The following is a 20373-nucleotide window of genomic DNA, read 5'->3' as shown; positions in this document are numbered from 1 at the left end:
TACATAACTGGGATGTGGCACAGAGTGATGCCGCCATCTGGGTATGGTTTTAATCTCAGATGTACTGACACGTCCTTGTCACTACACAACTGGCTATATCTATTATACATAGGAAGAAAAGACAGGAAAAACACTAACACATATCGCATAATTAGTGTAATCTCTTTTGAGTTACAATTGAAATGTTCTCCTGCTATATGCCTCATTGACTTTAACATATTTGGCTGTCCAAGTTAGCATATGGTATGAAATCAAAAGACACCATGCTGCTAACAGGTATTATATATATAGTGGCTAAATAGGTGGTACTAATCAGGTTATAACATATTTATTAAGCTATTTCATCGTATCAGTAACCACTTCGCCACCTGGGATAACTAACTATCAAGTTGCCTAAAATTAAGAACAATACACAGAATGGGTCACGGCAGGTCATTTCCTTCAACTTCTAACAAATCTTTGGTAAAATAGGATTGTGATTGTTAAAAACTTTTACAAACATGTACAAAAATACAGTTTAAAATTTATTTTTTTAAATACCTTCATAGAAAAAAAGCTGCTTCAACTTCGTAGCTGGAAATAAATGTAACAGTGCTCTTAAAAAGTCAAGTAAAAATAATGTTTAGGTGCAAATTGAAAAGACAGACTAACTCCACGGTGGAGACAGTTAAGTCTAAGTGCTCACTGCAGATGTGTCTTCGTGCATCCCACGGACTTACAAAGCGAGGAAAACGTCAAGATCAGCGATGACGGCTGCTTGTCTCCTGGCAACAGTGTTCAAGAGTCGCTGAGGAAAAGATGGAGAGCCTAGATCCACCTGGAGAAGATGATGACAATGATTCATTGACAAAATAACAAAATGAAGACAAACACTGTTCACATAAAGTTCAGCCTGCCAACTATTACTTTGTATAGCTTTGTTCATCAGCTCACCTGCACTAGGTAGATGACCCTGGTGACTTCCTGTCCACCACTTCGTCTGACTGGCTGCAGGATCCAGCAACTGGGCATCATCTCCCCTCGGACGGCATCCACACTGGGACGAGGCAGAGACTCCTCGAACACAGACTGCATTGCCAATATGCTGAGCCCACCCTGGAGGAGAGAGAGAGAGAGAGAGAGAGAGAGAGAAAGAGAGAGAGAGAGAGAGAGAGAGAGAGAGAGAGAGAGAGAGAGAGAGAGAAAAAACATCAATAAAACAGGCAGTGCAGCCTTTTGATCAGCCGAGAGGCAACTGTTCACCGACACTGATAACCAACAGCTGACACGGTTTCTTCCACACCCACTGCCTCTGGGTCACTGTTGTTTACGCTCACTGTCGTTTCTTTGAGGTAGTGCTGAAGAGCATGAGCAGTTTTTAAATAACTGTTAGCCTGTTCTACATTTTGTGGATGAAAAGCTCAATGCTGCACCGCTTGCAGTTAAATTGGTTGTAATTACAAGAGGCAGCAGTGTCCTCTCCTGATTTCACGCCACACTAATATGACAGTAAACTGAATTTTCTCCTTCAAACTGAAGTGCGGTTTCATGTTTCGCTATGCCGCAAATGCTCAATGAACCCTGTACAAGGGCAACTAGCAGCAATCATCAGGAGCGGCTGGTTGATTTTGCAGCTGTGCTTACCTGTTTGGACTCGGTGCTGATGCAGCAGAAGTCCCGCGGCTGGCTGAGGTGGCAGGTGGACGGATCTGTTAGTATGTAGACTAAAGAGAAATACAAGATAAAGTGTGTCAGATGGACAAACGTGGTTGATAAAAATGTGCAAATAAAGGAAAATACAAGAAGAAGCAGAACAATATTACTCCAGACAGTTGGTGGGGAGGGGAACTTTCAGTTTTCAGTAAAAAGAGCAAAATTGAGATATTTGTAACCTGATACAACAATAATAGTAATAAACTCTACATCAGTGTGTGCAAAAAATCAAATAGTCAAACTAAAACTTGGGTGAGAGTAAGAAACATGTGAACAAAGTATAATATATGATGCGCCATCAGGTATAAAGTGCAACATACTGCAGGTGTGAGAATGGAGGTGGTCATGCAATATAATAAATCTGTCATTGATGAATGTGACTGTACTGTACTGTACTGTCCCATAGTTAACTTATGAATGCAGATGCATCATTTGAAGTGCCTTGCAAAAATATAAATAATTCTGCAGCAAAGACAAAAATCATAAACATCTTCTATACTTATACTCTTGCAAAAATGCACATTTTTTGCAAGGAAAACTCTTCCATCACATCAAGCTTAAATTGCAAATAAATATTTATCTGTATCTCATGAACTAGTAATATCAGAGGAGCTGATTTAATATTAAATATCTACTATTTTGGGGATTTCAGAAAGTTTGCTTCAAACATGAATAATATGTGATGAGAATCCAGACTGTGCAGAGACATTAGCTCACCCAGCTGAGTGCTGTCATCTAGTGGTCGTGTCCAGACAGAACGGACTGACTGATTATACATGTGGCTCTTGGACAGCTGGCAGATCAGGCTCCACAGGCTGTCCAGGGGTCTGTCCAGCTCCCCAGCCCCCAGGAAACCATGGACAGACAGGCTGGAGGAGGGCTTATAGTAAGCCTGGATGCCCCGTTCTTCTCCCTGGTATCTGAATAAATACAGACTTATTATATTAGCACATGAATGAGCCACTTAATCTCATCTAAGAACGGACTTGGAAAAAATCCTGAGAAAGTAGATCCTATGGTTGGCGATAGTCTCAAGGACAGATCATGTTTGGATGAGTTTAGTAAAGGGAAATCATTATGCTCACTTCCAGCCTGCTGCAGCTTTTCCCATCATCAGGTTGCTCAAATCCCCAGAGGAAGCAAGCCGCACCTAATGAGAAAGAAAATTACAACCTGATACAAATCCCTGAAAGTTTAGATTACAAACATGAATCATCATTATGGTGTACAGTCAATGAGTTCTCTCACACCACAAATGTTCTTGCAGTCTGAATGGTATATTACCTCAGCTAGAGCTCGGCCGATGAGGCTGGATGTGATATCCTGATAAGTTGTGGATATGGAAGAGGAGGAACCGAAGGAGGCGGTGCGCCGTCGAGTACACATCGGGGGTGATGGAGATGAGGTCATCAGTGGCTCAAACCCGGTGACAGGAGTCTCAAGACGGACATCTAATAAAACACAAGGAAGTTAACATGGAATTTAGAAAAAGGGAACCAACTTTAACAATTTCATATTATATGGAATCGTATCTTTTAGTGTCTAATGTGTAATGTGTAATGTGTAATGTGTAATGTATGTATTTATGATGAGATGGTAAACAAGCATTTCTTCTTTAAAATGAAAACATTTAACATACTCCTGATGGCTGTTTTACTAAAGTCTGTTTGTGATTTGTGATTCAAAGTTCAGTCCTTACCCTGGGCAGACAGCCAGGCACTCTGTGTCTTCACACTTTGAGGGCCACATACAGGAGGACGAGTTCTGACCTTCAGCCCTTCATCCTGGAATCCTGTGGTCTAAACCAAAACAGTGACATCAATACAGTCAGCCTGTGTGTGTGCTCAGCTCCTAAAGTTAAATTACAAATACCTTTTTGTGATGCCTTTATTACATCTAAATGATCAGGAATCAGATTAATCTTGAATTTCTGTGTATTTTATCTTAATATCAATTACTAAAATGTTCTGTAATGTGTAACATCAGTGCACCAACCTGTCCAGTAAGAACTGGTCTGTTGCCAGGTGAAAGCTGGACAGGGTTGCCGCTGTTGTACCCGGACGTTGGTCCAGAGGAAAGACTCAAGCTAGATCCTGTGCACAAGGTGCTGCTGCTGATTCTAGTCCGATGCCTCAGGTCATCCTGACGAACATAAAAGGAGATATCAGGGAAGGTATATATGCAGCTCTACAATGTTATGAATAAAATTATAAGTTATTGAAAATCTACAACCAAAATATTTTATCAAGCATTCGTATTTTATGTTAACATTAATAACCTCTGACATACACGACATGTTTGATATAGTAGCAGGTGAACTGGAATCATCCATTCAGCTGCAAACTGAAAAATGAACTTTTCTATTATTAAAAAAAACAGTCCCATCTACCGCCGAAGCAAATTCATTCAAACACTGATAATGTCTTTTGTCATTGTTGTTTTTGTGACTTATAATAAATTAATCATGACACTGCAATGACAATAAACTAACCTTTACTTCCTGAGACAAGGCCTGCTGCTGAAGCCTCCTCTTCTCTTGCTCAGTCCTCTCTCGCAGTCGTTCACGTGCCTTTGCAATCTCCGTCCTGGCTTCCTCCCGGGCACGGCCGTAGTCACGCAACAGCTGCTCAATATCAGACGGGCAATGGCCCTCTCCTTTGGGAGGCTCTGGTATTCTGTCAAATGTGTCATTCGGTGAAATCTCAGTCAAGTAATGCAAAACAGCAATTGTATTTAAAGAAAAATAATAAACATGTTAGATACATACTTTAGATTAAATTTTATGTTGGCATTTTTCACAGAAATCTGAAACATTCATGTACTCAATTTTAAACCAATATGACCATATTGTAATGAAATTGTAATAAAAACCCAGTGTCGTACCTGGTGCTGTCTATCACCTCCTGGCGCAGCTGTTGCAGGTAGTCTTTACGTCGACTGGGCATGGCGGCAGAAACCTTGGGGGAGGGAACGGCCTCTTGAGGAAAGGAGCGAGGATGTTTGCTAGGACTCAGACTACGAGCTCTCCGGTAAGTCTGGAGACGAACCTCCCTCTCCTGCCTCAAACCCTCGATACTCCTGCGGTGTCTGAAAGGAAAGGATCGCAAAAAGCAGAAATACAATTAAAAACAAATATGGTCAATGGACAATGATGCATTGAGAACAAAAGAATACTGTCGAATGAAAAAAATGGAAATAGTAAACCTAATGTTTATGTTGCCTAAACTAAGTTTTTAAAAAGAAAACATTTCTTTGGCATTTAAGTATTGAATCATATTTTTTGTATTATTATCTAAAGAAACTGTCCTAATCAATTTAAGACAGTTGTAAAATATTAAAATTAAAGAGTAAGTGAGTCATGTGTATCTTTACCTATCATACAGCTGCTGATTGGAAGGAGCAGGGGTTGGTGGCTCTATCTCTTCTCTGGACTTTGGGGACAGCATCTTTAACAGTGTATCTGTCTCTCCCAGGCCGTAATGGAGTTTGGCTTCAGTCAGCTCCACAGTCAACGGCGTTGGGTTCATGTTGAGGCTGACTGTTGCCATCACTTGCTCTCTCTCCTGGCGTAGCCTCTCTATCTCTCTCGCCCTTCTGTCACTCTGTGGCATGGACTCTGCATTTGAAGCGTAACTCTCCATCTCGCCCCATTCGGCACAGTTTCTGCTCTCCTTATGGTCGCTTTTAAAACTTGTGGTCAGTTTGTTGGGGAGACTCCAGCGCTTTGATTGTTCACAGTTGATGCCTGTCCAGTTGGTGAACTTATTGTGCATGGGAAGGTCCTCGGGGACTCTCTCCTGTTCTAGACACATGGCTGTGCTGGTGACAGGTTTAGTGTTCACAAGGATATCCGTGTTGCACTCGCTGGGTGCCAGTGACACTGTGTCGTCCTCTTGAAGCTGAACGGTCCTGGCGCTGATTGGGGAAGGATTGTAGGCATCGACAGAAAAATCTACAGAATCCACTGCAGGTCTCTGTTTAGTTGTGTAGTTCGATGTTTTGCCATGTCCAGGTATAGTCAGCTGTTTGGGTACATCAGTCTGTTTTAATATGGGAGAGATATGATTCTGCATAGTTAAACCATCAGTCGAAGTCGGAGTCCTCCACTGGGGACTTTGAAGACAAGTCATCTGCCATTTGAGACTGGGCTGGGTGTTGCCTTTGTTTTTAAAGGCAATATTTCTCCTGTCAGTGTCTGTATATCTATCCAGTGATGAATTTAGGCTTGCAGAGCCCTTATCGGAGCCTTTTGGGCTGGAGCAACTCATTTCACTCACCTCCTCAAGTGATACAGACTCTGATTTACTAGAGGAAACATCACAATCCTGTCTGGGTATTTGATCGTCTTCTGAAATAGATGTAAATGCTGACTGCTTTCTAAGAGATACAATAAGGCTCTCTTCCTCTGAAGCATGGTTTGTATTTCCATCTTGATATTTTGGAGGACAAAGTGTGGAGCATTTCCCTCTCTGCTTCATATGTAATCTCATTCCCACAGTGAGTATGGGAGATGATGCTCGATCTGTGTATGTAGTCTCTTTCTTTGAACACGGTGAAGAGCTGTGATTTTCTTGGTAGCTGTTTCTTGATGATCTGGGGGTGATTTCAGAGACTGCAACACTTTTGCGGCACAGTGCCTCAGGCGTGCTTTGCTTTGAACCTCTAGAAGAAGCCGATCTTACATGTCTTTGACATTCAGTTGCAGTCTTCACAGGTGGTGTTTTGAGAGGGTCATTCTCTGATTGTATAGAAGACCTTTTTGCTGCAGCAGAGGTGTTAAGCCTCAGGTCGGGCATGCTTTGCATCTTTTCATCTGTGTTAGCTTTCGTTTTCACCACACAGTGAACATCCTTGTCTTTCAACACATCGACGACCTCAGAACCAATCACTCTGACTGTCACATTGACTTCAAGAGGTTTGGACCTTTCACTAGATGCTTGATGGTTAGCGATTTCCATCTTTGCTAGTATTGAAGACCTTTCTGTTTGAATCCCAACATCTACTGCCGTTTGAGTTGAACAATTTCTCTTGGTGCAGTCTTTAGACTCACTATAAGAGACGCTGATATTTGACAAGTTGACGCTCTTTTGTGGACTGAACTTGAGGACTTCACCTGTTCTCATTCCCTGGACGTCCTCCAGCAGGTCTGAGGTGCTGTCAATCAGCTTTGAGAGATGGGCTGACATGCTTTCCATGCTAGCCCATGTTGTAGATTCTTTAATGTCCACTTTGGTTTTCTGTGTCACAGGTACATCAGTGTTGCTCCTTTTGTGCCGCTCCTTCCTCTTTAGAGCACTACTACTGCTACTACTAGCATAAACCAGCATTGTCTGAAGGTTACGCTCAGTTTGAGTGCCATGCTCACATGTCCTCCTCTTTTGCGCCTGTGTTTTATTGGCCTGAGATGACTCTTGCTCAGATGAGTAAACAACCATGATTTCATCCACATGACTGGAGTTGTTACCAAAACTGCTGGGACCATCATTACTTGAAGAACTACTGTTCACTGTCAGATTGACTGGGTGACTGTGAACTTCATTGGATGTCTGTTGATGTGTCGTAATCTGAGATGTTTTGTTGACTTGTTCTTTATAATCCTCCATACTGCTGAGCGTACTGGAGAGCCCCTTGTTGGTGGCGTAAGTGCTGAGATGGGAGTTGAAAGGAGAGTTTTGCCCATTCAAACCATCGTCGACACTACAGCATCTTGTTATACGCTTTTCTGCACTGTTTAAAAGTGGAGACTTACAGGAAAGGTCGGCGGCACTTCCAAATGCTGGGTTTTTATAACAGTGTTGGTTTGACTCCTCGTCTTGCCAGTGGTGAACAAAAGGATTGATGTCGCTAGAGGCAAAATGCATGGTGGAGTCCTGAGTCTTCAGTATATGATGTGTTTCGCTTTTCTTTGCAAGCGGGGGTAAAGAATGTCTTTTTTGGCAACAATTTCTACTAAACTGAACCTCAGTTTTTGAAGAACAAGTCTTCACTTTACATTTTCTTATTGACACTGTAGCAGAAGTATCTGCATCGTTACTTCTAAGCTGTCTGACTTCTAGTTTGCCGGTACTCTCAGATCCAAGCTTTCCCCCTGTAGATGAAAGCCTGCTGTGATGCACTCTGGAGGTTTTGTCATCCTCTTCATCTGATGAAGACTTATAAGAGGAGTCAGAGGAAGAGGTGGGATGAGTCTGGATCTTAGACCTTCTGAACCTCTTAGTCTTGGCCTTTTTTGATATAAGAGCAGAATTACCCTGTGCGGCACCAGGTGTGTTTATCTTGCACTCTTGGGGCATTACAGATCTTCTATTTTTGAAGCCATTTCCCTGTTGCACTTTGTGTCGCAGTTGTGTAGAACCACATTCATATTTAGACTCTGCCAAGCTTTCTGGCAGCTGCACGTCTGACTGGGGGATCAATACATCTTTGTCATTTTTCATTACATAATCACCTTGGCTCTGGGCACGGGTATCTTTATCAAATTTGCACTCTGAATGTGGCATATTCTGACATTTGTTTTTGTAATTCATATTGACCACAAACGTCTGAGCCAAGTTATTTGAATCTGTTTGTAGATTGCTGATCTGATCCTGTGCTTTGATACAAGGTTTACCTCCTAGCGTGGTGTCTGTTTCGCTTTCATCATGTCTGGGCTGGTTCTCAGGAGCGGACGTATTCTGGTCACTGTGATTGTCGTGTGGTCTGAATTGACTGAATCCTCCATCACTGAATATTTTCACAGCCTCGGACAAGTGAGGGCTATTTTGAATATGCTGTTTGACTGGCCTTGGAGAGGTTTGTTTTTTTGAGTGACAGCCCTCATCATCAACACTGGATGCGTCTTCCATACTGACATCCTTTACATATTTACAGCAAGTGTTCACCTTTGTGGCATCAGTGGAAGAAGGTGTGTCAAGGGCAATTTGGGGGAGTTGTGGGAAATCAGAATTTAAAGCGGGGCCTTCGGAGCAGCTTGGGTGCTCCACTCTTTTTGAACAAATAAAACTGACAGTTGGATTGAGATGAGAATTTTCTTTTGGTTGACTTGTATCATTTTTCTCCACAGCAGTTGCTTGAGAATCGACACATATTCTTGCTGAGGTGAAATAACTCACTGAGGATAAACTCATTGGTTTCAACGTGGGGTTGCTGGTGTCCTCAGACTCTCCGTGACATTTCAGTGTCAGATTTGATGTAATGTTCTTGGTTTCTGAAGGGGAGTTTTGGAAAACACAGCAATCATTTACTGGCTTTTTTGATGTGCCATCAGAATAGCTCTGAGCATGGTCAATCTTTTGTGTTACTGCAGTAAACTTAAGAGTGTTGTTGTAATGGTTACTGCACAGTTCAGCAGGTATTTCTGAGGCCTGCTGCTCATTTTTGTCCACTGTGTTTAAGCATGTTGTCCTTTCCAATGAGTATCCACTGAGGTTTGTCACTTGTTTTACCTGATCACTCCTCTCACCTCTATTCTGTTTTTCTCCACAACTATGTTCATCGCTTTTACAGCTAAAATGACATGCAGATGATGACAAGGAATTCAGGCTCTGACTCCTATTCCTGTCACAACTGCTGCTGAACAATGACACTTTCATGTGCTCTTTCACAACTTCTGAGATTCTCAGGTCAATAGCGCTACAAATTGCCTCCGACTGACATGTGTGTTTTCTATTTTCTTGATGTTTTCCCTGTTTATCATTTTGGGATTTGCCCTCTTTTGATACTGCAACAACTTCTTTTATTGTTACATCACCTTTTTCAACTGCTTTCTTCTCTCCTGCAGAATTACCACTAAGAGAACTTTTGTCTCCACTTTTAAAACCACATTCATAGTGCTCAGAGCTCTTACAAATCTGTCCAAGTTTCGTGGACACAGGATCAGAAACTGGCGATGCCACTGACGCCACTGTGTCTTGTCTAACGCTGCCATCCCCGTGAGAAGAATCAAATCCGGGGCTGTCAGTTTCCGCGGGAGATTCTTCTCCTTTAGAGTCACTAGTGTTGTTATTGTCATCAAGCCAAATATCATCCTGGCTGCCAACTGGAGTAGAGCAGAAATTCACCAACTCTCCGCTGTTGCTCCTTTTTGGAATTTTTAGGCTGCCCATGAAAGCATCCTGCTGGTCTTTGTTCCTCTTCCTGGAATTTTTACAAGGTGATTTAACAAGTTCCTGCTGTAGTGCAACGTACTGCTCAGAGCCTTTGGCGTCAACCCCATCTACTGTTTCATCCCTTGTAGGGGATAAATCTTTGGTAAAATCGTATTTGTGCATATCTTTCAACTTTTGTTTTGCACCATCGACATTGCATAGTACTTCATCTTCAGTGGACACTTTGAAGGCATTTGCAGTGTCAAAAATCATATTCAATACTTGACTTTGCTTTTTAGGATTTGAGGCGAAATGCATTTCTGTTTGACAACCCGAGGCACACATTTCGGTGTCAGAGGACATCACAACATCAGCAGCAACCGCATCAGGTCCATCTGTGAACACCTGAGGCAATTCTGATGCGAGTTGTGTAGTGTGGGGGATCTCGGTGGGTGACACATAAGCGATTTGATCTGTGGTGGGCACGCATAGTGGACGTCTGTTGCTGTTGTCATCTGAAGTATCTGTAATAGCCTCTTGCATATTTTCTAATTGCTCTAAATCTTTCTGTGATATCAAAGCATCATGTGGTGTTGTTAGAGCCTGCGAGGCTTGAGTCTGCACCGTTACATTTACAGCTTCCAAGCTGGTGGATGTTGAGCTTCCAGATTCGCTACGAGAGTCTGAGAGGTTCATACTGGTTGGGCCCGAGCTGCTGCTGGTGCTGCTCTCTACACCTCTGAACATCATCTCTCTTTGGAAAGGTAGAGAATCCCTGTAAATCCTGGGACTGTCTGCTGCATCGGTGGAGGACCAGGCATCTGTGAGTGGCAGCTGGCTCTCTGACTCCCTCACACTACAGCTGCTCAGGGAACGGGGGCTACATGTTGAAGTGGTCTGCATGTTACCAAAGTCCTTCATCATGTGGTGGACAGTGTCTCTGCCTCTCAAATCTGTTGCTAATGGGTTTTGGGAAAGGGGTTTGCTTGTGCCACCAATTTCCTCTCTATGTGTTGTTTCTGGGGAGCCTTGCTGGCTCCAATATGGCTCTGCTGGCATCACCTGAGGTTTCTGACAGTTGTCCCATTTTAAATTGATCTCTCGTGTCTTGTTGTGCACTGTGGATGAACAGGAGGCATCTGTCACAAGTGAGTAAGTTGGAACCACTGTTTGGCCAAGTCTTCTCCCTACAGAGTATTTTTCACAGCTCCCCACAGCCAACGAATCTTTGGACATCTCACTGTCTTCACTTTCTGCTCCACTCTGAGCTCCTTCCTCGTGTCTCAGCTGCTCTGCTAGGGCTGTTGCATAAGCAGAGGACAGAGAATCAAGAGAGAAAAGGCTCTCACAGTCTGATGTTGCTTCTTCCCTCTCTCCCTCCACCTCCCTATCATCTTCCTCCCATCTGACCAATTCCTGCTGCCTCTCGACCCATCTGCTGGTCTTATTCGTCAGGGTCTCTGTACTATGCCACCGCCTCTGCCTAACATCCTCAAACCGAGTCCTTTGGTCAAGCTCCTCACATGACACAGCTGCTTTAATGTTACATTTACTTCTGTTCATCTTGGTGTCTTTAAAGTTTCTGTCTCTTCTTTGTCTCCAGTGAAATTTGCTTGTTATCCTCCCCAAAACTTTGGGGCCTCGTCCTCCATTTACACCCGTTGGTGGTTTTCTGAACACTTTGGACAGAGCTGTTTTTAACTTGGGCCCAACAGAGTGAGAAAAGGATTTCCTAATGGTTTCCACTCCATTGTCACTGGTATGAGATGGGTTTTTTACATTCATACAAGGGACAATCTGAGAACTCAGTTTCTCTGTTGTGGATCCTTGTACATTTTCTTTGCTGACCGGCTGCACTGAAGAACTAAGTGGTGACTTCAAGGTAACTGGCTGATTCTGATCTGACCGGTTCTTAAAAGACAGTTCTCGGTTCGGCAGCAGAGGTTTCCTTTCTGGACGTTCCCTGCAGGGCTGAGCTTGGGGCTCCTCCTTGGAGGTTTGTCTGATGTTTTCAGAGGAGCCGACTCTATTCCGGCAGGCTTTACTTTGTCCTGAGAACAGAGTGCCGGAACAACTCTGGGTCCTTTCCCGAGGAATGCACTCATCCGAAACCCACTTCCTGCTGCCAATGGAATCAGACGTTACGGACGAATTGGAAGTAAGTTCTGGGGATCTGTTTCTCTTCAGGAAGTGTCTGTTGAGAGTAAAAAAATAATTTAAGCTCTACATAAATATAGATGGTGAAAGAAACCATGACCAATTTATGTGTTTTCTCTGTGGCTAGATTTTCTGATCTAACTGCCACTGAAAAATGTTGAATTGTAATAGACCCTTCATGCAGTTTTTAAAACCTCCTGTGCTTACCTGAAGATAGGGGTGTGCTGTGGGTAGAGCCGGGACAGAAGATCTGCTGAGAATGAATGTCTTCGAGAAACAAACGGTCGCCCTCTGAGCTTCTGGGGAGACCCTAGCTCAGGAGACTCAGGGCTGTCTGGTCCTGGAGGCAAGGACTTTTCCAGCCGCTGCAATTCTCTCTTAGCTTCCAAAAGATCCCGCTTGCGAGCGATTCTCTCCAGCTGGTAATGAAGTCTTTTCCGCCGGATGCGGCTCTCAGCACGGCAGAGGGCGTGATGCTTTAGCAACTCCTCCTGTACCGCTTTCTTCCTGGCCCTTACTACCTGGGATGGACGATTTACTATTAGACCTTCCTGATCCCCAGATGCCTGATTTGTCAGCCGCTCAAGGAGGGGTGCAGGGACCAGGTCTGTTTGAACTCCAAGCTCCTGGGTGACTCTTTGATCTACAGCTGACAGACGCTGTTTCTCCTGCAAAATCCACTGCTGGACTGTTGGGTAAAGATTCACAAAAAGTCAAAGTCGGAAGTGAGTAGAAATCTTTTACACCTACAGTGCCCAACATCTACCAATCTTCTGAGAACTTTGGCTTTTGCATTATGAAAGTAAATTTTTTTTATGTGAGAAATAATAATAACCTTTATCTAAATATGAGACTGTGGAAGTGGAGTACTTACTCTCACTCTGCTGCTGTCGGAGGTGGGCCTGCTCCCTCTCCAAATCTCTCTCAGCCCGTCTCTGCCCAGAGTGAATCTCCTGTCGCAAACTATCCACGTAGCGCTGCTGCTCCTCCACACGCTGTTTAGCAGTAGGCTCCTCACCAGGGGAGAGACTGGCTCCCGGCTGCTCTTGGAGCTTCACTTGCTCATCACTTTAAAAGAGGCAAATAGAGTCACAGTGAAACACACAGACTTAGAAACTGTGATGGAAAAACCAAAGAAGACATCCAGGAAAACTAAAGTAACCATTTTACCTTGCCTGATTTAGTAGTTTGTTGGCAGTGTAGCAGTGTCAAAGTAAAAGGTACTGTTGATCTTCAGTTTAGCGTCTTACCAGTAACCAAGCAACAACTGGGCCTTTCATGTAAACAGCTAACTGGGTATGAAGGGTGGGGGCTAATGGAAAAACATGCCATCTCCACCAACTGGAGGGAGACATGCATGACACATTGCCCTATTTCTCAAGCATGTACACTGGTAGAACACTTGTACCTCTAATAAAATATGCAAGCTGTGAGTTGACAGAAGAAGATCACTGTGCATCAAACACATGCACACAGTGATGAATATTGTCCTGGTGTTCTTTTTTTTTAGGTTCTATTTACCTGTGGTCAGGGGTGAGGGGGCAAAGATCGATGTACGTGCAGGACATGCCACCTTCACTGGCCTGAGAACAGTAGAGATTTGGCAGAGATAAAACATTTTTTAACTTGATTGCAATCATAACCAACAGCATCATTTTTGCATTTCAGGTGAGCAGCACCTACCCGCCTGCGCTCACGGAGGACGGCTGCCTCTGCTGGGTGGTTGAAGCGAAACTTATGCACTCCTCCTAAGGTGATCACAGTCCCTACAGACAAAGAGAGACATATCCTTTGTTGCACACTGTGCTCATCGTGTAACAGTGTAAGCTATGGACAGGAGGTGTATGTGTGTATGTGTGTGTGTGTGTTGCAGTGTGGGGAAGAGTGTGTATAAGTGTGTGTCAGTGTATCTCCCCGGGATGACTCAGTGCATCTTTAAGTGTGTGTGTGTAAATGGTTAAACATTAACCTATATGTGACATTAAATCTATCTATGCATTTTTAAGTGTGCATGCATATTTAATTGTAGATTAACTTATATATGACATCCAGCACATAGCCAGTGTCCTTAGGGTAAGCTTTCATATGGATGAAAATGTCAACAAATCTCTCAGGATATTAACATAACATTAATTATTTATTCTCATTCAAGTTATATGCCTGCATATCCAAAAGCCTCATATCACACATTAAAATATGAGGCTTTTTGCTTTTTACTTTCATTACAAAATATCCAATCTGTGTCATGTGTATGTGAAAAAAGTGCAATGGAAAGCAGACATTGTGAGTAAACTGATCTGTTGAGGACATGAACTGACCTTGAGCTAGTCTGCAGGGCTCAGTAACCCCCCTGTCGTTGAGCAGGCAGACACAGCCTGGCAGCGGTCTGAGCGTTACGACACCTCCATGGTTTTCGATCTCACAGCTGGCATTGCCCTGCAGAACTAGAAACAGAGTGCAGAAACACATTCATACACACCGATTTACACAGCTGTGCTGATGCAGCGTCTGTACTACCAGATATATTCAGTGCTCAATGCAGCATTTAATGCAAGACTAACAGCCCATTTTAGGGCATGTCATATTTTACAATGATTTTTCAATGTACAATGTACTGTATTGTGAGTGTGAAAAGCTAGTTAAAGTTAGTGAACTTGATATTCTATTTTTGTCCTCTGTAAAGTTCCATATTTTATGCTGCATGTGTTGCACGTTTGCTCTGTGATAATACAAAGTTGTGAGAGGTTCTTGAAACAGAAAACAGCTGAGAAAAAAAATGTTCTTCTCTAAACTGAAATTAATATTAACAGCTGGATAGGTTAACATGGAGATCAAATGAATAAATAATACCTATTTGTGGTTCTTCAAACTGATCTTGAGGTCCGATGTGGGTAACTCCTTCCTGTAATAAAAGACCAGGATTTTAAAACACTGCAGCTATTCTCAAAAATCCTACTAAAACAAAAACATTGAAACACACCAGTGTTTCTGCCAACATAATGCAAGCCTGGCAGCATGTCAGGCCTAATCTGACCCCCTGCCAGGCCTGAGCATTAGGGGACATTTTTTCTTCATCTATTTTTAAGATGCTTTTTAAACTGAAATGTGTCATACAAGTTGTGCAGCTCCGTTATCGAATAGCCTAGTGTGTATGTTGTGTGCATAGCGAGAGAGAGAAAGCAAGAGTGAGAAAGAGCGAGAGAAAGTTAAAGGGAGAGAAACATATCGCGTGTGTGAGGATGTTATAAAAGAGTTAGCAGTATAGTATTGTGTCTACAGTTATGTTACAACTCAAAGTTCTTGTGTCTTGCTTGCCACCCAGATGAAGTTAAGGAGGTTAGCCCCGAAATTACCGAAAACTTTGGCCCAGGTCACTTAGGGTGGACCAGCTGAGTTGGACCAAGACTTTGTGGTGGAGACCCTGCACAGCTTATGCATACTGGTCATTAGTTGAATGTGCTCAAAACACAAGCGACTGTAGATATCATGACAAGAAATTCACACACTGTTCTATGAAGACCGTCTTATTGTCCTTTCACTTTTAATCTTGCGCTTAGTTGACAGAAAAACTGTCATTTGTTTACTTGGAAGTCTTATCTAATGGGATTAAAGGCTTTCATATATGGTGTCAGGACCACATGTGCTCCCAGGTGGCCTCGACTCTTCACATGCAGGAAACAGTGTAATTGTCAGGCCTAAGGGTATGCTTGTCATTGTCAGAATCAGGACAGCTTAAGCTCCCCTGAGTCATAGCCTCAGAACTAAGAACCTCTTATCCAACCGAGCTTTATACATTGCAGAAGACATAAACACACACACGCACAACGATGGGAGATCGACAGGACAGTTGGAGGGTAACGTGAAAAGAAAAGACAATCCAAACGCACCTTTTCTCAAGAGTTTTTCTAGCAGAACAGAGAGAAATAGTAGGAAGAGGAGGGGGAGGAAGAATCTAGTAGACAAAAAAAGAGATGACAGAAACAGTAACTTGAGAGTTGGAAGATGAAAAAAAAAACTAGAGCAAATGCAAAGAATATCAGTTAGTGAGGATTTGCTGAATGTTGTTCCAGCACATGTGTATTTTCAGTACAACAAAGTATGTGGAATTGAGTGAAACATGTCTCTGGGGATGAATAGAAATTATAAGGAGAGAAACAATAAAAGTACAACATAATGTAAAGCATTTTGTGACTTTGGTCTATAAAAAGTGCTATATTAAAAAACTTTACTAACATAATACCATCCATACAACTAACATGATTAACAGGAGTTGCATAGCTATAAACTCAACTAATTATACTATAATTACAATGTCTCTAATATTTATTCTGATATTAACTCAAAAGACAATAATCTAGCACTAATACCATTTATACTGTATACGGACACTATTTGCCTCCTTGTAATCGTACCCTGAGGTGATAGAAGACGACCCCGGTGCTGAGAACATCTCCTTCGAGAGCCACCAGGTGTGGTTGTAGGGAGTTGATGAGGAAACCAGCTCGGTCTCTGTTGATGTCCACGCTGTACTGCTCCAGCAGCTCCTTCTTGTCTCTCCAGCCCTCCGACCAGTCCTTTGTGAGCTGCTCAACCTAAAGGGTGGGAGGGGGGGTACATGGATGAAGACAATGAAGGAAAGCCATGAAGTGAGGTGGATGAAACCACATTGGTAAAATATATATTGCATCCGCTACAACGTCTTCTGCCAGTCCTTCAACTATTACTAATTTGGCTCCTGCTACTCCTTCTATGGCAAAAGATTATTCGTTATAATTTGGATTTGTTAGATATCCATAATCACAAATATGCATAAACCTCTATGTTAACCTCTTCAATTGCAATGTTCTAATTCAATTTTCCAGTTTCTTCTTAACTTCGCCTCAAAGTTGCTAAGGGGACAAATTGTCAGGCAGCACAAATAAAGACGTGGATTACTTCAAACTAGGCTAAAAATATACCGAAACAAATATTTTAAGTTAAATATTATCTATTTTATGAAACTAATTTAAATAAAAAAAGTAATTTGTGTGAATGGATCCTTTAAGATTATATCATGCAAATAGGCAATCTCACACTCTCTTTTTATAACTGAATGCAATATTTCTGTTTGGATCTCATCTAAACCCTCACAGGCCAAACTTGAGCTTGAGTAGAGTTGTGATTTGAATCACGTTTGTCCATACAACATATTTGATGATGAAACTGCCAGTCAAAGGTTGATGCAACTTATTACACTGTGCCCTGGATTTCTTTTATGTGAAATATCTGTCAAATTGATGAAAAAATATTCAACTAAACATAAAAGCACTCTAGCCTGCTATATCATGGACTATCAATCAAGCAGATGAAACTATCTGTGTCGACCCTACGTTACCTTTAGTTCGTTCTGCAGCACAATGTCAGAAAGAGTCCCGTCCCTCTCATCACTGAGGGATGGACTGGGATTACGCTGCTGTCAGTCAAGAGAGGGAGAAAAATCACATGTCAACATACTGTGCAAAAGGGAAATGTCACACACATTGCAATACAATCTTTACCACCCAGTGGATTAAAAACGTCACAAAGAGACAAATCACTGCATTAAGCCTTTGCTACAAATCACTTTTATTCAAAGCCTTAAAGTGCTAAGAATATATTGGGTAAACCCAGCAGGGTGTATCAACGAGAGGGTTAGTGTCATACTCTTAAGATGGAGGGTCACCATACCATTTCAAAGCTGAGCAGCATGCTCTTCAGCCTGTCGATCTCCTCTCTCAGCTCTCTGATCAGCCGAACGTTAGCATCCTGCACAGGAATCACAGCTCATATTAACCTACCGAAACGCTTAGATCAAACATTAAACCTTAACATCAAACACCAAACAGTCACTGACCTCATTAACCCGAGGCTTGTTGACAATATTTCTGGCATGGGCAGCATAGCGAAGGGTGCTCAGGGTCTCGTTGTAGCTGTTAACGGAGGGCGAGACCGCTGTAACACACACACAGACACACACACACACACACACAGGAATATAAAGCAGTTAGCACTAACATCACAAGAAATAAGACTGGCTGTTTTATGTGTTATGCCTTATAGGAAAATGGCTGGCAATTGGCTTTTCTGGCATGCTCACAAAGAATCACTATTACTTTTCAGATTAATTCCCTACTTACCAGGCAGCCATTAATTTAATTTCACACAAAACATTTTAGAGAAAAACTTTCAGTACTTGTGGAAAACTATGACCACACAGTTGGCTGCTGCACCTTTTAAAAACTACTAAATCCCTTTTAATTTAATTGCTGAGACTTTTACATGCTAAAAGGGCTAAAAATGCAAACTACTCTAAACTGTCACATGCTGAAGCTCATAGAGTGCTTGCAATTTATACATTGTTAAATAAAACATGCAAAACCCCCCAAAAAATTACTATGATACGTACTTGCAATCATAATGGTCTTGGAGTTGCCGCCTAAACTGTCTTTCAGCAGCCAGGTCAGCACTGAGTCTCTGTAGGGGATGAAGCAGTGCCTCCTGCTGCCACCACCTCCTCCTCCAGACAGGGAGCTGCTGTGACTACCGACCGTGCTGCTGTCGCCCTCAGAAGCCATGCTGTTGATACTCTGGCAGCTGCTGGACATCTGGGAGTTCTGGGCTGTGGAGGCACACGGGGGAGAGAGAGTTGAGGAATGTGTGATTAAAGTGAGATGGACAGAAAGGAATAAAGATAGCAGAAGTGTAGAATGAAAAACAGGCGCATAAAATCTATTTTCTTATCACGCATCATCACTTACCAAGAGCAGAAATGACGATGCCCAAAGTGACCAGCGACTTGTTGATGTTGGAGCCCTCTGTTAGTCTATCCCTGCAGTAGTTGTAGTCTGCTCTCTCACTATCAGACACAACACAAACAAAACATGAGGTTCATGTCCTTAGAAATTATTCAAGATGCAAATAATGCAATGCTGATAAAGTGCTAGTGGAATTTAGAAAGTCTCAGGGCAGTAGTGAAGCTCCACCAGGGGGCAGTTTTGTCAATGATTAGGCCAAAAAATTGGAGATGGATGCAGATAAAAGAAGAGACACAGTTAAAAACATTCTCACCTCCCTGCCAAGTCCACAAGGTTAATCTTGCTAACGGTTTCTGAAGGACGGTTATTTTCTAGTATTGCCTGTGGAGAAAGACGAGAATAATCAGACTGGGATTTGCAAATAATGAGAAATGTTACACATGAAAATAGATTCAAATAATATTAACTACACATGAGAATTCAAGGAACAAGAGACAGATCATGACCTGTGTGTACTGGATAGTAAAGATGGCGTGGGATCTGCTACTGGCATCATGATTGTGGGTTGCTGCAGTGATGCGGTTTGCAATGCCCTCCTCCAAAAGGTCCATGGCCTGCTTGCCATCTGAGACCACATGCTGCGAAAGGTCTGATTAGAGATAGAGATAAAGAGAGAAGCAAAATGCTTAGAAATAAGAGCAAATAAACAAAGAGTTGTATGTTTTTATATAAATACAGAAAGGTTATTTATTAATTGACCCAATTCTCCCTGTGGGAAATTATGAATGCAACTTGATCTGGGAAACTCTGTGTAAGGGTAAAAGCAGCACAGCTACATTGTGAAGGATTGTGAAATGAACATCAGGCAAAGGTTTGACCTTACAACCTGAATCATCTTTAAACATTAAAAGGAATTAAGCTTAAAAGATAAAGGATATAGACTTGCATTTTAAGATTGAGGTTTTGTGTGGCTGCTCTAGGAACAAAGCTACACTGATGAACTGGGCAAAATATAAATGAAATATAAACTATTAAACACATTTTGTAGAAAGATAGCTCTGGGGGAAAAAACTATAAAACTGAAATGGATGCTGAAACTGACAAAACTCAGCGAAAAAGAAAAAGACATTTAAGAAGACAGAAATGACACAAACAGGAAACATGTCTCATCAGTGCATGCTCAGGTTTGATTAGTAATACTTTCCCACAGCAATTACTAACAAAAAAAATCGGTGGCAATGTTCTGCTTCCAGGCATGAATCACATCAACGTAAGTAGCTATTAAACATGTGTGCACACAGATTACCACAGAGCCCTTTTGGCGTTGTAAGTGGTTATTTGTTGTTTGTTTTAAATTGGTCAGGGAGCACAAATATCTGAATAAGAGTGACAGTGAAACGCTGGCTGGATGGACAACTGTTGATGGAGAAGAACAAATCTGCTGTGTGTATGGTGTTCTCCTTGGAACCACAAGGAAATGACTTCATTTCCTCTGGTCAACTGGGATTTCTCCTGATACAGACAATGACTGGATGTGTGGCTTTAAACATACGGAGACGGGCGGATGAGAGGCAGAGAAAGAGAGGAGGAAAGGCTGTAAAGACCGTAGGAAAAAGGGGAAAAAAGAGGAAAAAGTAAGACAAGCTAAAAGAAGAGTCTGGATG

The 20373-nt window shown here is 42.3% G+C and overlaps 2 protein-coding genes across 2 annotated transcripts in view; both read right to left on the bottom strand.

Moving 5' to 3' along the window:
• Nucleotides 1-128: 128 nt before the first annotated feature.
• Nucleotides 129-11599, bottom strand: LOC128375639 (uncharacterized). Its single transcript, XM_053336025.1, has 11 exons — nucleotides 5065-11599; nucleotides 4576-4779; nucleotides 4184-4367; nucleotides 3688-3834; nucleotides 3392-3491; nucleotides 2977-3143; nucleotides 2778-2842; nucleotides 2410-2612; nucleotides 1624-1703; nucleotides 934-1095; nucleotides 129-817 (listed from the first exon to the last, which is right to left on the bottom strand). The coding sequence occupies exons 1-11, from the start codon at nucleotides 11562-11564 to the stop codon at nucleotides 716-718; spliced, it is 7914 nt and encodes a 2637-aa protein (XP_053192000.1). The 5' UTR covers nucleotides 11565-11599; the 3' UTR covers nucleotides 129-715.
• LOC128375859 (stAR-related lipid transfer protein 9-like) overlaps nucleotides 11585-20373 on the bottom strand; it is a 31529-nt gene continuing 22740 nt past the window's right edge. The window contains exons 8-23 of the mRNA XM_053336278.1: nucleotides 19216-19358; nucleotides 19023-19090; nucleotides 18713-18810; nucleotides 18361-18573; nucleotides 17809-17906; nucleotides 17643-17720; nucleotides 17311-17388; nucleotides 16349-16528; nucleotides 14787-14838; nucleotides 14230-14380; nucleotides 13620-13737; nucleotides 13458-13519; nucleotides 12811-13004; nucleotides 12144-12624; nucleotides 11686-11973; nucleotides 11585-11630 (exon numbers count right to left, since the gene is read on the bottom strand). Coding sequence (XP_053192253.1) covers nucleotides 11585-11630; nucleotides 11686-11973; nucleotides 12144-12624; nucleotides 12811-13004; nucleotides 13458-13519; nucleotides 13620-13737; nucleotides 14230-14380; nucleotides 14787-14838; nucleotides 16349-16528; nucleotides 17311-17388; nucleotides 17643-17720; nucleotides 17809-17906; nucleotides 18361-18573; nucleotides 18713-18810; nucleotides 19023-19090; nucleotides 19216-19358 — 2348 coding nt within the window. The remainder of the gene's footprint in view (nucleotides 11631-11685; nucleotides 11974-12143; nucleotides 12625-12810; nucleotides 13005-13457; nucleotides 13520-13619; nucleotides 13738-14229; nucleotides 14381-14786; nucleotides 14839-16348; nucleotides 16529-17310; nucleotides 17389-17642; nucleotides 17721-17808; nucleotides 17907-18360; nucleotides 18574-18712; nucleotides 18811-19022; nucleotides 19091-19215; nucleotides 19359-20373) is intronic.

Source organism: Scomber japonicus, chromosome 16, assembly GCF_027409825.1.
Source record: "Scomber japonicus isolate fScoJap1 chromosome 16, fScoJap1.pri, whole genome shotgun sequence".
NCBI lineage: Eukaryota > Metazoa > Chordata > Actinopteri > Scombriformes > Scombridae > Scomber > Scomber japonicus.
The sequence above is the reverse complement of the archived record's forward strand: the minus strand, read 5'-3'. Positions and strand labels throughout refer to the sequence as shown.